Below are 13,137 nucleotides of genomic sequence, written 5' to 3' on the forward strand. Positions count from 1 at the left end.
ATGTTCTCAATAAATATATTTTATGTAAAAAAAAAAATTAATACCGCTTTTGTATACCTTTTAAATACTTATTTAATTAGGGCTCCCGAAAAATTTCTAATTTTGAAAAATGGTTCGACTATCAAGGAGCTTGGCCACGCCTGGTATATACGATAGTTACTGACTCTACACAGCAATAAGAGTGAGGAGGAAAAAAAGGTGTATTCCTTCACTGACATTTGAAAAGTATTATTTTGTGTTGTCCCTTGTTTTAAGAACTATCATACAAAGACTAATATTTAACTTTTTTCCTTTGCCCAAGATAACTCGGAATAGTCAACTGATGGTAAATTAAATGTTTCTAACACACAAATATTAAAATTTCAACTTAAAACTTGTGCAGTATGTTTTGTTTTAGTTTCTTGTATTTATTAATAAAATAAAAAACATGTTGATTTTTTGAATTTTTTTTTCTTTAGACTAATTGGTAAGGGAAGTGGTTAAAATATACAATGTATAAAATAATATTAGTTAAAGACGTAAAGGACAATCCATAAGGAGAACTGATGAAGATGGGTTCAAAGGCGTTCATAATGCATTGGGTGCAAAAAAGTGCTGGCTTTTCAAATTGTTCTTTACCAGCTTGCTTTTTAGAAGTTTTTCTCGTTTTTTTTTTTCAAAATATATTTTTAAAGCATTGAATTAAAAATGTTTTTATTATATTCCTTATAATTATGTCTGTGTAGGGGGCAGGGAACTGACCTTGTATCAGAAGGTCCTGGGTTCGAATCCCGGGCAAGGTATGGATGTTTCTTTCTCTCTCTGTGTGTTTTATGTCCTTTCTCCTTTGTGTGTGAATGTGACCCGCCCTATTAACGGGTTCTGGTTGTGTGAATGGCGTGGCAGAAGTCAAGTTCCTGGTCATAGATGGCGCCACTGAAAAACAGGAACAATCGCACCTCCACTGCCTGAAACAGGCATACGACAAAAAAAAAACATCTATAATTGTTTGCTAGGCAATTTCATAGCGGCGGATTACAAATCGTATTATAAGCAATGCTAAAATTTAAGAATCGTGTAGCTAAATATGTTTTATCATTAAATCGAACAGTTAGAGTTAATTTTAGGCATGTGAAATTTTTTAAACGTTTCCTTATCTAGCCAAATGAATATCTGAAAACACAAATTAACTTAGGATCTTAAAAAATTTTTTGGAATGTAAAATTCTTCTTTTATTGCACTATTCTACTTAATCTACTTTCTATTCTACTTAAACTTTCATTCTAAACCTTTTTATTCTCTTTACCATTTTAATCTTTTTAGAGCTGTTTTTGATATTTCAGATACTTCGCATAGATATTTTTTCCAAATCTAACAAAAGGAGAGAAAAAAGAAAGAAAGAAAGAAAGAAAATCTCTTTAGATAAATTGTTTTAATGAGCAAAGGCTTAGTTATCTAATTTATGCGTACGTTTACTAAGACAAGCTTAAACTTCTCTTTTGTTTTATTCAAATAAGTTATGAATGCAAATATTAAACTAAATTAAAGTTTATGACTTTAGCAATTCTAAAGATGATGTTTAAGTATGCACTATTTATTGGAGAAATTAATAGAGTTTTATTGAATAAATATAAAGCATTGGGAAAATAGATTGCTTTCATTTAAATAATTTAAGCATGTTATGTTAGGGATACTAGGCATGCCATACTGGGAGTGGACTAATAATGTATTTATAATTTTTTCATATACATAAAATCTATTTATAATAATAATAATAATAATAAAAAAAACATTACCCTTTCTAGTCTGTATATAAAAAAGTATTACTTTTTCGTCACGTAATAGTATTTCTTTCGAGCGTCGTTCGTGAACGCTTGCCGATGGAGGGCGGTGTTTTTCGGCTTTCACATAGCGTACGTATATTGTTGACGTCATAAAATGCTCGATTTTAACTATATCACGATGTTTGGCGTCACGTTTTCATATTTCTGCATTACTGCGTCTTTCATGTGTGTTGACGATCCCTCGAAATGGATATGTACCTTAGAAAATCGCTTATTAGTGGTAAATTTTAACTATCATGAACTGGCTGCGAGCAATAGCATCATACCAAATGATGCGAAATATATTTTATCTTTATTCCAATGGTATGAAATACAGACAACGAGCTTTGCTTACATCAATAACGTTAAGGCACCGAAGATTACAAGATATATTATTAAATTTTTAAAAAAATGAAATTATTTTAGCTACATTAATTGAAAAACTTAGAGGAAGAACCCGTGACATTTTCAGAATGAAAAAAGAAAATGTATCAGAATTATTCTTTTACCAATTTATTAGAAGGTAGGACTAATAATTCTTTGCTTTACTTTATTTACCACTGCCTAATTTGAAATAAAAATCATGCAAGCATAAAAATCATAAAAATCATGCACCTGATTCTTTCATCAAGCTCTTTAATTACGTCGGTATATGTCTTTCAGTTTTAAGCATGATTGCGTTGTGTTTCTCGGTACTGATTTTTTTTTGATTATTTTCTTCTTTTTATTCACCCCGTCAAGCGGGTATTCAGTTAGTTAAAAAAGAATGTTTATGTGTGGGTGTCCTTTATAGACTCCTAAACCGTTCAACCGAAATCGATAGAACTTGGCATACAGATAGTTTGAAGAGCAAGGAAGGTCACTGTCGATATTAGAACATTCTACAACGAACCGTTCGAACGGGATGAGCGAAAAATAAAATATAATTTTCGTATTGGTTAAACGTTAGTCATTGTTTTAAATTTAACTGTAGACACTTCAGTTTTTTTATACCTATTTTAAGAATAACATCAGTGATAATTTCTAGCTTATAACTCTATTTGATAAAAAAAAACTAGTTTATTGCAAGTATTCAAATATTGCATTTTTTTATATTCGCTATATCAAATAAATTCAATTCGCGAACGTAACGCTCGAATACGCCCTCTAGCGGATAGATATTGTCAGACTTTTATTTATTAAGTTTTCATTTAGTTCTATCAAAATCATTGGCAGAGTCAGACGCCATTTTCTTAGCAGCAAATAAGAAGCAAAATTTCATAAGGAAATTCAGAGGAGCTTGAAAAACTAAACAGAACATTAATACATCTTTTTGAAACAAAACACGCTAAACATTTGAAGAACAATTTCTGAATAATTTTTAACTTCTATGATCAACAAACTTGCAACTGATAACTTCTTATTTCGGGATCGTATACTGTTATAGATGTGTGTATTACGGTAAAATAATTTTTTTTAGTCTTCAATTCATTACAAATTAAAGTGAAGTCAACATTTCTTACTTTATTTCAATGAATAAATATGATTTCAGAACTTGCAGGACTGCAATAGTTATAGAATATTCTTCTTCTTTATAGATATTTCTGTATCTTTATAATTAGGAAAACAACAAAAAAGAATCATCCGAATTACTTGAAATAGTAGGGGAGAGTGGGGTCAATTGTAACAGGGTACGATTGTAACAGAGCAAAAATTTCGAGTGTCGGGTTCTAGATTTGGTTCCTAGGTGGCGCACAAGGTGTATTTAATAAATCTACATGTANCAGATAAATTCAATTCCCGAGCGCAACGCTCGAATACGCCCTCTAGCGGATAGATATTTTCAGACTTTTATTTATTAAGTTTTCATTTAGTTCTATCAAAATCACTGGTCGAGTCGGACGCTATTTTCTTAGCAGCAAATAAGAAGCAAAATTTCATAAGGAAAAGGCAGAAGAACTTGAAAAAACTAACCAGAACATTAATAAATCTTTTTGAAACAGAACACGCCAAACATTTGAAGAACAATTACTGAATAATTTTTAACTTCTATTACCAACAAACTTGCAACTGATAACTTCCGATTTCGGGATCGTATACTGTTACAGATGTGTGTATTACGTAAAAAAAAATTTTTTTTTGTCTTCAATTAATTACAAATTAAAGGGAAGACAACATTTCTTACTTTATTTCAATGAATAAATAGGATTTCAGAACTTGCAGAACTGCAATAGTTATGGAATATTCTTCTTCTTTATAGATATCTTTATAATTAGGAAAACAACAAAAAAGAATCATCCGAATTACTTGAAATAGTATCATTTGTGTTGTTCTTGGTAAGGATTTTTTAATTTCGAAAGAATAATTTCAACTAGAATTCAGCTATTCTGTTTTTAAGCTACATATTGAAATTCATATCGAGATCTTACAATTATAAAATTTTGTTGTGTGGTATGTCATCTAAAAGTAATGAAGCGATAATTTATGTATATATTATTTGAGAATAAAATTTTCAAACGAAGAACATTTCATTTGGAATTCTCCGAATTTATAAAGCAAGGAAGTGTTATGATTTTAAAATAAAACTTTTTACTAGTAATTATTTTTTTTTTCCTATTTGATGATAGTTCTCTACAAAACAACTTTTTAACGTCTAATTAAGAACTTTAAGAATAAAAAAAAGAAACAACATGAAAGTTTTTTTATTTCAATAAGAGGAATTTTAAGAATCGTTTTTTTTATCTTAGGAATTCTTTATTTTACGTTTTTTAGTTTATAACTTTTTTTTTCATAAAAATTGTTGTCAAAAAACTTTTTTTGCCAATTTAAATAGTATAACATTATGTGCTTATGTATACTTCTTGCATATTCTAATGTTTGAAGTAATATGATTCTGAAAAGTATGGAATGCAAAGTTTAAATATACCTTTCATATTAGATCATTAAATTTAGTAGAGCGATTTCTCAGGCATTAGGTTTAAACTCTAATAAGAAGATTTTTTACAAATATTTTCCGATGTTTGTTGAATGTTCCTTCTGTGAAGAAAAAAAAAAGATTCGATTTTGCTTTCACTTGCATAAGGAAGAATATCAAACATTTTAAATTACAATTATAAAAATTTGTTACGTCATCTAAAAGTAATGATGGGATAATCTATATAAATATATATTATTTGAGAAAAAAATTTTCAAACGAAGAATATTTCATTTGAAATTCTCCGGATTTTTAAAGCAGGTAAGTGTTATGATTTTTATAATAAAAAATTTTACTGGTAATTTTTTTTTCTTATTTGATGATAATTTTCTATAGAAAGGTTTTCTACGTCCGATTATAAGAATTTAATGAAGGATTTTTAGAATAATTTTTTTGTTACGTAAGCATTCTTTATTTTACGTTTTTTAGTTTATAAATAATGATATTTATTGAAACTTAAAATTTTTTTGATAATAATTGTTGTCAAAAAACTTTTTTGAATGACTGTTTGTATAGAAACTGAATGACTGTTTGTATAGAAATCGCAGGTATTCGTCTCATACAACAACGCCCTCTATAGTTCGTTGCGATCGTGAATTGAACAACATTATGTGGTAACACGCAAGGTCAGCGTCACCAAATTTATACTTTTTAAATTGTCTGATACCACGCACTTTTTATTTATTTAAAATTCTTTTAAAACGACTTTCTAAAAAACTATTTATTTAAAATGAACGGTAATTGAATAGAAAAAAATATTTATGTATTTAAATGCAAAATTAATGTTATTGTTGTATTTATTTGTTTAAGTGAAACGTAAAAAATCGCCATATTATTATTGACGCCAATGATGCTTAATTAATTTCGGTAATAAATGCATAATGAAATAAAAGAAATAATCTGTGTACTAGAAAGCAAAAGTAATGACGTAAAGATTGTCTAAAATAAAGAACCGTAAGAAATCGTTATACTATTAATGACGACAATGATGCTCAATTAATGTTGATAATATGTTAATTGATATAAAAAACTTATGTACTAAAAAGCAAAAATAATAAAAAAAGATACTTACTCATTTTGGGGAGCCATAAAAAAATCGCCGTATTATTACTGATACTAATGCTTTATTAATATTGATTATATGCATTAATTGAAATAAAATAAAATAAGCTATTTGCTTGATGAAGTAAGGTTGAAAGGAGAAAATGTTAATAAAAAATTCGTATAGGTAAACGGTAATAAAACGCCACTCAAAAATGACGCTTAATTATTGTGTATTATTGACGGTAATACGGACTACTGGTATTACGGTAATAGGAGCAGTTTTAAAAAGAATTCTACAACGGGTTTTCCGTAATTTCAGAAAATATTTTTTTCCTGTGGTAGCAAAGATAGTTTATCAGTATTTTAATGAATGAGAATCAAAAGAACTTTGTTCTTCCACTAATAAATACTTTAACAGTAAATTAAAGGTTAGATAGAGAAATGGCAACGCGCCAAAATCCTTATCAAGTTCTAATAAGAATTCTACTTTTTTTAAAATAATTTCGGCTTTAGTTGGCTGACACTGGCAAATATATTTTTCACAACACTTAAATGTTGAAGGGTTATGCAATAAGTGCCGAATATACTAATAATTGTATAAAATATTATAATGATATATTTGGTGATGATTAAAACATAACCAATACTGAGCAGTTTAAATACCAATACTTTAGAAAAAAGTGTTTTAGGACCCCTCGAAAGGGATAGGTACCGGAGAAAATTATTTAATAGTGATAAATTTTGACTATTATATTTGGCCGTGTGTAATAAAATCATGCCAAGTGCTTCTAAATACATTTTATCTTTGTTCTAATGGAAGGAGCTACAAAAAACAAGTTTTACTTATTTCAATAAGCCACCGAAAAAGGCAACAAATAATAATAAACAAAAAAAAATGAAATTATTTTAGCTATAATAATTGAAAAACCTAGTGGAAGAAGCAGGTAAGTGACATTTTCTAATGAAAAAAAACGTTGTATCTTAACTATTTTATTAACAATTTAGTAGAAGGCAGGACTAATAATTCTTTCCTTATTGTTCCTAATTTTAAATAAAACCTAATCACCTAAAAAGTAAAACCTTATTACCGAATTTGAAATAAAAAAATCATGCTAGCATACTAAAAATTTATGTGATTAGTTATGCTAACATTTAAAAGAAGGCAAAAACAGTGATTCCTTAAATCCCCTAGAAATTTCACTTACATGGTTCTTCCAGCAAGCTCTTTAATTGTGTCGGTATATAAGCATAATTTCGTAGGGTTTCTCAGTACTGATTTATTGATTCTTTACTTATTTTTTATTCACCCCGCGCGAAGAACGGGTATTCAGCTAGTATAGAACAAAACTTTATATTTCGTTTTATGATAATAATTAATTAAACGAAATTACTCCTTAAATTCTCCATGATAATTTTTTTGGGGGAATAATAATTATATTAATTTTTTTCCTGATAAAATAATTGATAAAAAATTTCTCTGAAAAACTAATTTTTTTTCCTTCACATTTTGCATTCCCTCCATTCATATTTTAAAATGAAATTTGAATATCTCGCTCATGAGCTGCAATAGCTGCACAACTCAAAAAATCATGTTTTGAGATAAGTGGGTTAAAAGTTTTCATTGCTAAGGAAAATGCAAGAAATGCTTTAGTTTGCTTAAACGAAGAATACCTTCAAGTTGAATTATGAGTTGTGCTAGTATTTATTGCTGCTGGAAGAATGTGCATTTTCATATTTACACCTGTTCTTAGTCCAAAACACGTGTTTTCTTTAGTTGTGCCACTATTGCAGCCCATGAGAGATATATCGATATTGGATGCACCTTTCAAATAAAAATTTAACAAAAATAAATTACAAATAAGTAAGTAAATATCATTCATACTTACTCGTACTGTAGGTACCTGAAGGCACATAGATCCGAACTTCATAATAGCCTCCCCTTTCTGTAATAGAAGGAAATAAGCTATAATATTTAAAATACAATATGTGACACATTAAATTCAATTCATTTTTAAGCAAACCGTTATTAATGATTGGAGGCTTTCGTTTAAATAAGGATTTGAAACGAAATGTGGTATGAATGCTGCATTTCTATAGCATTGAGAGGGAATTTTAAAATTGATGTGAAAATGTATTTCACAGGTATTTCACAGTTTTCTTAACTGTTAACAAATTAAGAGAGAGATAGAATGGGCGTTTGATGATTAATCTCGTTTGCAAAGCGACATTTATAAGAATTCGAAAACATGCATTTCATTGCAAGAGAATCAATTCGAACAATAGAAAAACAACAAACTAACAATGTGGTCAAATCCTAATTAATCTGCAGTTAATTATAACGACAGATTATAATTTGAAATACGTCAGAAAATATCAAACAATCGTTTATTTTTCTATAACACTTGCTTTTTCTAATCACTTTTACCACAAGAAAATGAATAAAAAAGACACTTTATTCGATTTAAAATTTAAAATAAAAAATGCATGCAAATAAATTAATCAAACATGAAGTATGCTGGTCCACAATTATTAGCGACAACGGATATCTAATGTTTAAAGGATGTTTAAAAAAAGACTAATTATCTGTTGCACCACCGTTTCTTTGTAGACATTGTGCCGTCATGTTTAGCATACTTTTTATTAGGTCATCTGTAATTTAAATCTTACTCATTCCATGCATCATAAATAGAGTTAACAAGATCATCTAAAGTATTTTAAAAATCTTTTCCCTTGTATATAAAATATTATTGGTTCCATTTTTTGTAAATCTTTTTTACTAGTTAGCTCCCAAACGTTTCCATACATTTAAATCAGAATAATTCCAAATCAAATAATTTACTTCGTTTTATTCAAACCACTTTTTTAAAATAATAGATGTGTGGATTGATGCAATATTTTGTTGGAAAATGAAGTTAGAGAATAATCCCATATTAACAGCTGCCGTTCTAAAAATTCTATATACATTTGAAAGTTAAAATCTTTTAGGAAACGACGACTTTAACAAATATCTTTTTCTCACCATTAAGCCATGACAGTAAGTGACTATAGCTGTCAGGTCCGCCTATATAAATTGAAGCGTTTTTTTCCATCAGAAAATATGTCAGTTAAAAAATTCTCTTGCATGCATTTAATAATTATTTCTTTGCATAAGAATTCGAGATGCTTTGTTAAACGTGTTTTTTATTATTATTTATTTTTACAAAATTAGTGAAAGCAGAGATATTAAAAACTCCCGATAAAGAAATATATACTTACCAGCAATTTATTGAGATGGTATTTTTTCAGAACAGCAAAAGGAGCGATATACAACTGATCACGAGTAAGTTATGTTGAATTTCGCCCCGTTTTTTTTTAAAATTTTTTTTTACATATCCATTATTTTTAATGCACTTTTAGATCTTTTTATTCTTGCAAAAGTATTTGAAATTAACAAACGTTTAACACGCAAATTCTATTTTTTTCAGTCGTTTCACTCAATATTTTTAAAGCTAATGTGCAGACGAAAAAAAAGTCTAAATAAATACAAAACGATATTTTTGGAAAAAGAACTTTGAATCAACTGTATTTTGGAAATTATAATGAAAAATAATAGTGTCCTTGCATTTCCGGACAAAAATACACTACAAATAATTTTAAAGTAATTAATTACAATAACGAGGTGCAAAAGACATTTCATTTTCAGTTACACTATAGCAAACGATTGCTTACATTAGGGGTGCTCAACCTGCGGCCCGCGGGCCAAATGCGGCCCGCCAACCCTCGATGTGCGGCCCGCGGACGCAATCTGAACAAAATAAAAATAAAAATTAAATATTTGTTTTTGAAAAATAATAAAAAAAATTCGGTAATTTAAATTTACACTTTTAAGTTNATTTCAAAAGGAACTAGATTAATACAATTCCAACATGGTGAGCACCGACTTATAACAACACACTTCGTTTAATGTTTATTTGTTGCTAGAAATCATGTTCGCAGAAAATGCTGTTTACTAGTTAAATTTAGTAGGAATAACACGGCGTGTGACGTAGACTATAGTATACCCAATTACACTACAGCAAACGATTGCTTACATAAAAATCAACTCAAAGTTACAAAATAAATTAATAGAGTGTAAAAATTAAAATAATGAAACATTACATAATCGTTTGTTTTTTAAAAAGAAGCGTCCTTACAATTATAAACCGTAACCAAAGAGTAATATCGTTAAAAATGCACAAAAATTAACATGCAAATTATTATTATTATTTTATTTTTGTATTCCGGAGGAAGATCCAGAAAATGTGCTCAACCAAGATAATAGTGACAATATTTGAAGCATTAACCTCCAACGTAAACAAAAAGGAGGGTTTTCAGGAGCCAAAGGCAATTTAACCAAAACACATTTTCTTTCAGTGCTTCTTTTATCACTTAATCTCTACGTAATAAGTATAAAAATTGAGTCCAACCAACTCCTGCTTGAAACTGATACTTTTATTAGAAGCAGTTAGTTCTTCAAGGGTTTAATGGTTAGTGCGTTCAGTTTCTACTAGCTAGTCGGCGGTTTTCAAATCGAAATGAGTTTCTAATCTAGCAGCAAATCCTTTTTACGCCGAACTGATCCGAAAATTAAAGAGAGATCGGTCGCTCATTTCGAAATTTTCAGCGTTAATACAGGTTTGCTGAAAGTGGTAATCCTTTGGGTACGCTTATAAAATGAGGATTACGCCTAAGAGAGGACATTCAAAAGCTTTTCGCCGAATCGATTGCCAACTTCGATGCTTTTGGTCCAGCCATAAGAGGCTGTTATCCCAGTTATTGGCTTCCTTCGAAAAGTAATTATGCGCGATCCTGAGGAGGCAATACAGAAGGAGTATCAAAGTATTATAGATCAGCTCTGTAATTTGCATTAAATGAAGTTCAAAGTAAAATATTTACTTTAAAGCTGATTCTGAGGAGGGTTTTGTGAAGTTAAGTAGATGTAGAGTTCGTGAGTTTATTGCGTAAATTCTTAGAGAAAAAATAACGCAATGACAGTTATTATTGTAAATTATATAATTAAAATAGCAATTCTAAATGTTTTGTTGAGATTCCCTTAATGATGGGTCATCTCAGAAAAGCTAAAAAATAATAATAAAAATAAGAAATCAAGATAATAAGTAAAGATAATAAGAATAAATAAAGAGACATTTTCCTCTTTTCTCTGCTTTAATGGTGCACTCACTCATTTTCTCAAATTAAGTTAAAGATGGAGGTAATTGGTAAAATTACAAACTATGGTTTGAAAAGAAATTTAAATAAATTACTCAGTCATGAAGACCAGAACTGAAGATCAAGAACATAGAAACATTATTTATTTTAACAATGTTGAAATAAAATAATTTATTTCCGTAGTGATTGACTTTTCATGGTATAAATATAGAGTGCAAATATGGAATTAACAAAAATGTAAACTAAGTTTTCTTCGCTTTTAAAGAAGGTAGTTTATTATAATCCGCATAAAGCAGAATTCACATATTTAATTCTAAGGATAATTTGGGGGAATGTAAGAAATATAAAAAAAAGTTCATCCATTAAGATTTAATAGATTTCAAAACTTCGTTTTAAATTGCAAAAGCGTAATTACGTTGAAATTAAAGGTTAAAGAAGCGTTGTAAGGTACAGCTATTACACTAATATTATGTATTTTATTTGAATAATAAAATATAAAAAATCCGAATTATAATCACCCATAGACAAACCAACGAGAAGAGATATTATATGTATCTCACTTTCCTGCAGCATAATTAACACAAACAGGGCCTTATTATTGCAAGAGCCAGGGCACAGTGTTTGAAGAAGTATTTAATGTATGCTCATTAATATTTACCTTTAACAGTATTATCAATATTTGATATGAAAACATCTTCGTTTTGTAAAACATTATTAGATTGATTTATTATTAACCACTTTGATGTCAAAAAATATTCAATGTTTGTGCTTATGCTTCATTTATATGTACAATATAATCAGAATTCGATGCTCGTATCTATTTTCAAAAACTGTTTTTAGTATTCTGCACAAAATTCATAATTTAGAATTTCTTTACAGCAGAAAGAGGTGTGAAGACTTATAAACTTTCACACAAAAGACGATTCATCTGCATCTTAAATTAATTTATTTAAAGCTATGGATGCACATTACAAACATAATTAACGACACATCACAGACAAAATTTAACATAGATATTTATCGAAAACCACCATCATCATATTAATAATCTCGACTCCACTACTTTGAAACAAACAGAAACCTAAAAGAAAAGTTTAATGTGCCATCTAGTTGCCAGTTTCTTACAGAGGTAAGGTTTTTAAAAATATTATGTAAGTTTTTCTAACATTTTGGAATTTATTTTAAAAAAGTTTAGATTTCGTTAAGTGAGGCTTTTGGACTTTGAAAATTATTTACGGTACATTTAAAGGGGGCACTAAATCGAAGTTCAGCCCCAGTTCCTAAGTTCAGCCATAGTCTAGTCTGGCACCGAAGACAAGACTTCAGAATCCCATGAGGTCTTGCTTCAGTGAGTCTTGTATTCAGCCTTATCATATCCATATTTATTATATGCGTTTCGGAATGAGAAGAGTATGGACAGAATATACATTAACATTTAAATGGTGTTTTATTTTTATCAAAATAATAATTTTTATATTCGCAGATTTGTTAATACGTTGCGTATTTAAACACTGTGTTTAAATATGCAACATCATATAACAATGCATTTTACAATGAAAGTAAGAATTTTTGATTGGTTCTGAAGTTTTTGCTTGATTATATGATAAATCTTGATTTTGGGAACAACTTTTGTTTGCTTTGCCGCCATTTTGTTTTAATTATAAGCCAAACACGCGTTTACTCATCTATGCTCTATTTTTAAAACTAGTTACCTTAACAAACATACATAACATATTTCAATATAACTTCCCACCAGGTTCATGGCAATTTTAAAACAAAACTGTAGATTCAAAATTTTTTTTATTTCTGATAAAATTTGCATATAAATGGTTTATAAATTATAATTTTTCTTAATTATTTATAATGGTAATTATAAAAAATTATAAATGTAACAAAAGTTCGAGTAATTAAAATAATAAATTATATTTTTATACCATATGTGCAGCATTGGACCCAGAAATTAAAACTGCCATGTCGTACTAGGCGGCATTAGTCCGGCATACAGGATCATGAGAAAAATATATATGGGAGATAGGATCGGATATTCCGATTGCATCAAAATCAGTTCTGTTTTTCTAGCGGACAAACTCTGAGTTACTTTTTACAAATCAAGAAGAAGGATCTACCATATTGACGTGTTCTTTTTGATTA

General features: G+C 28.8%; 1 protein-coding gene across 3 annotated transcripts in view; it reads right to left on the reverse strand.

Moving 5' to 3' along the window:
- LOC107437356 (high affinity cAMP-specific and IBMX-insensitive 3',5'-cyclic phosphodiesterase 8B) overlaps positions 1-13,137 on the reverse strand; it is a 358,938-nt gene that overhangs the window by 53,765 nt on the left and 292,036 nt on the right. For all 3 annotated transcript variants that reach the window (XM_043039401.2, XM_043039399.2, XM_043039408.2), the window contains exon 2: positions 7,686-7,742. In XM_043039401.2, the coding sequence (XP_042895335.1) occupies positions 7,686-7,742 (57 nt within the window). The remainder of the gene's footprint in view (positions 1-7,685; positions 7,743-13,137) is intronic.

This window comes from Parasteatoda tepidariorum, chromosome 7 (assembly GCF_043381705.1).
Source record: "Parasteatoda tepidariorum isolate YZ-2023 chromosome 7, CAS_Ptep_4.0, whole genome shotgun sequence".
Lineage (NCBI taxonomy): Eukaryota > Metazoa > Arthropoda > Arachnida > Araneae > Theridiidae > Parasteatoda > Parasteatoda tepidariorum.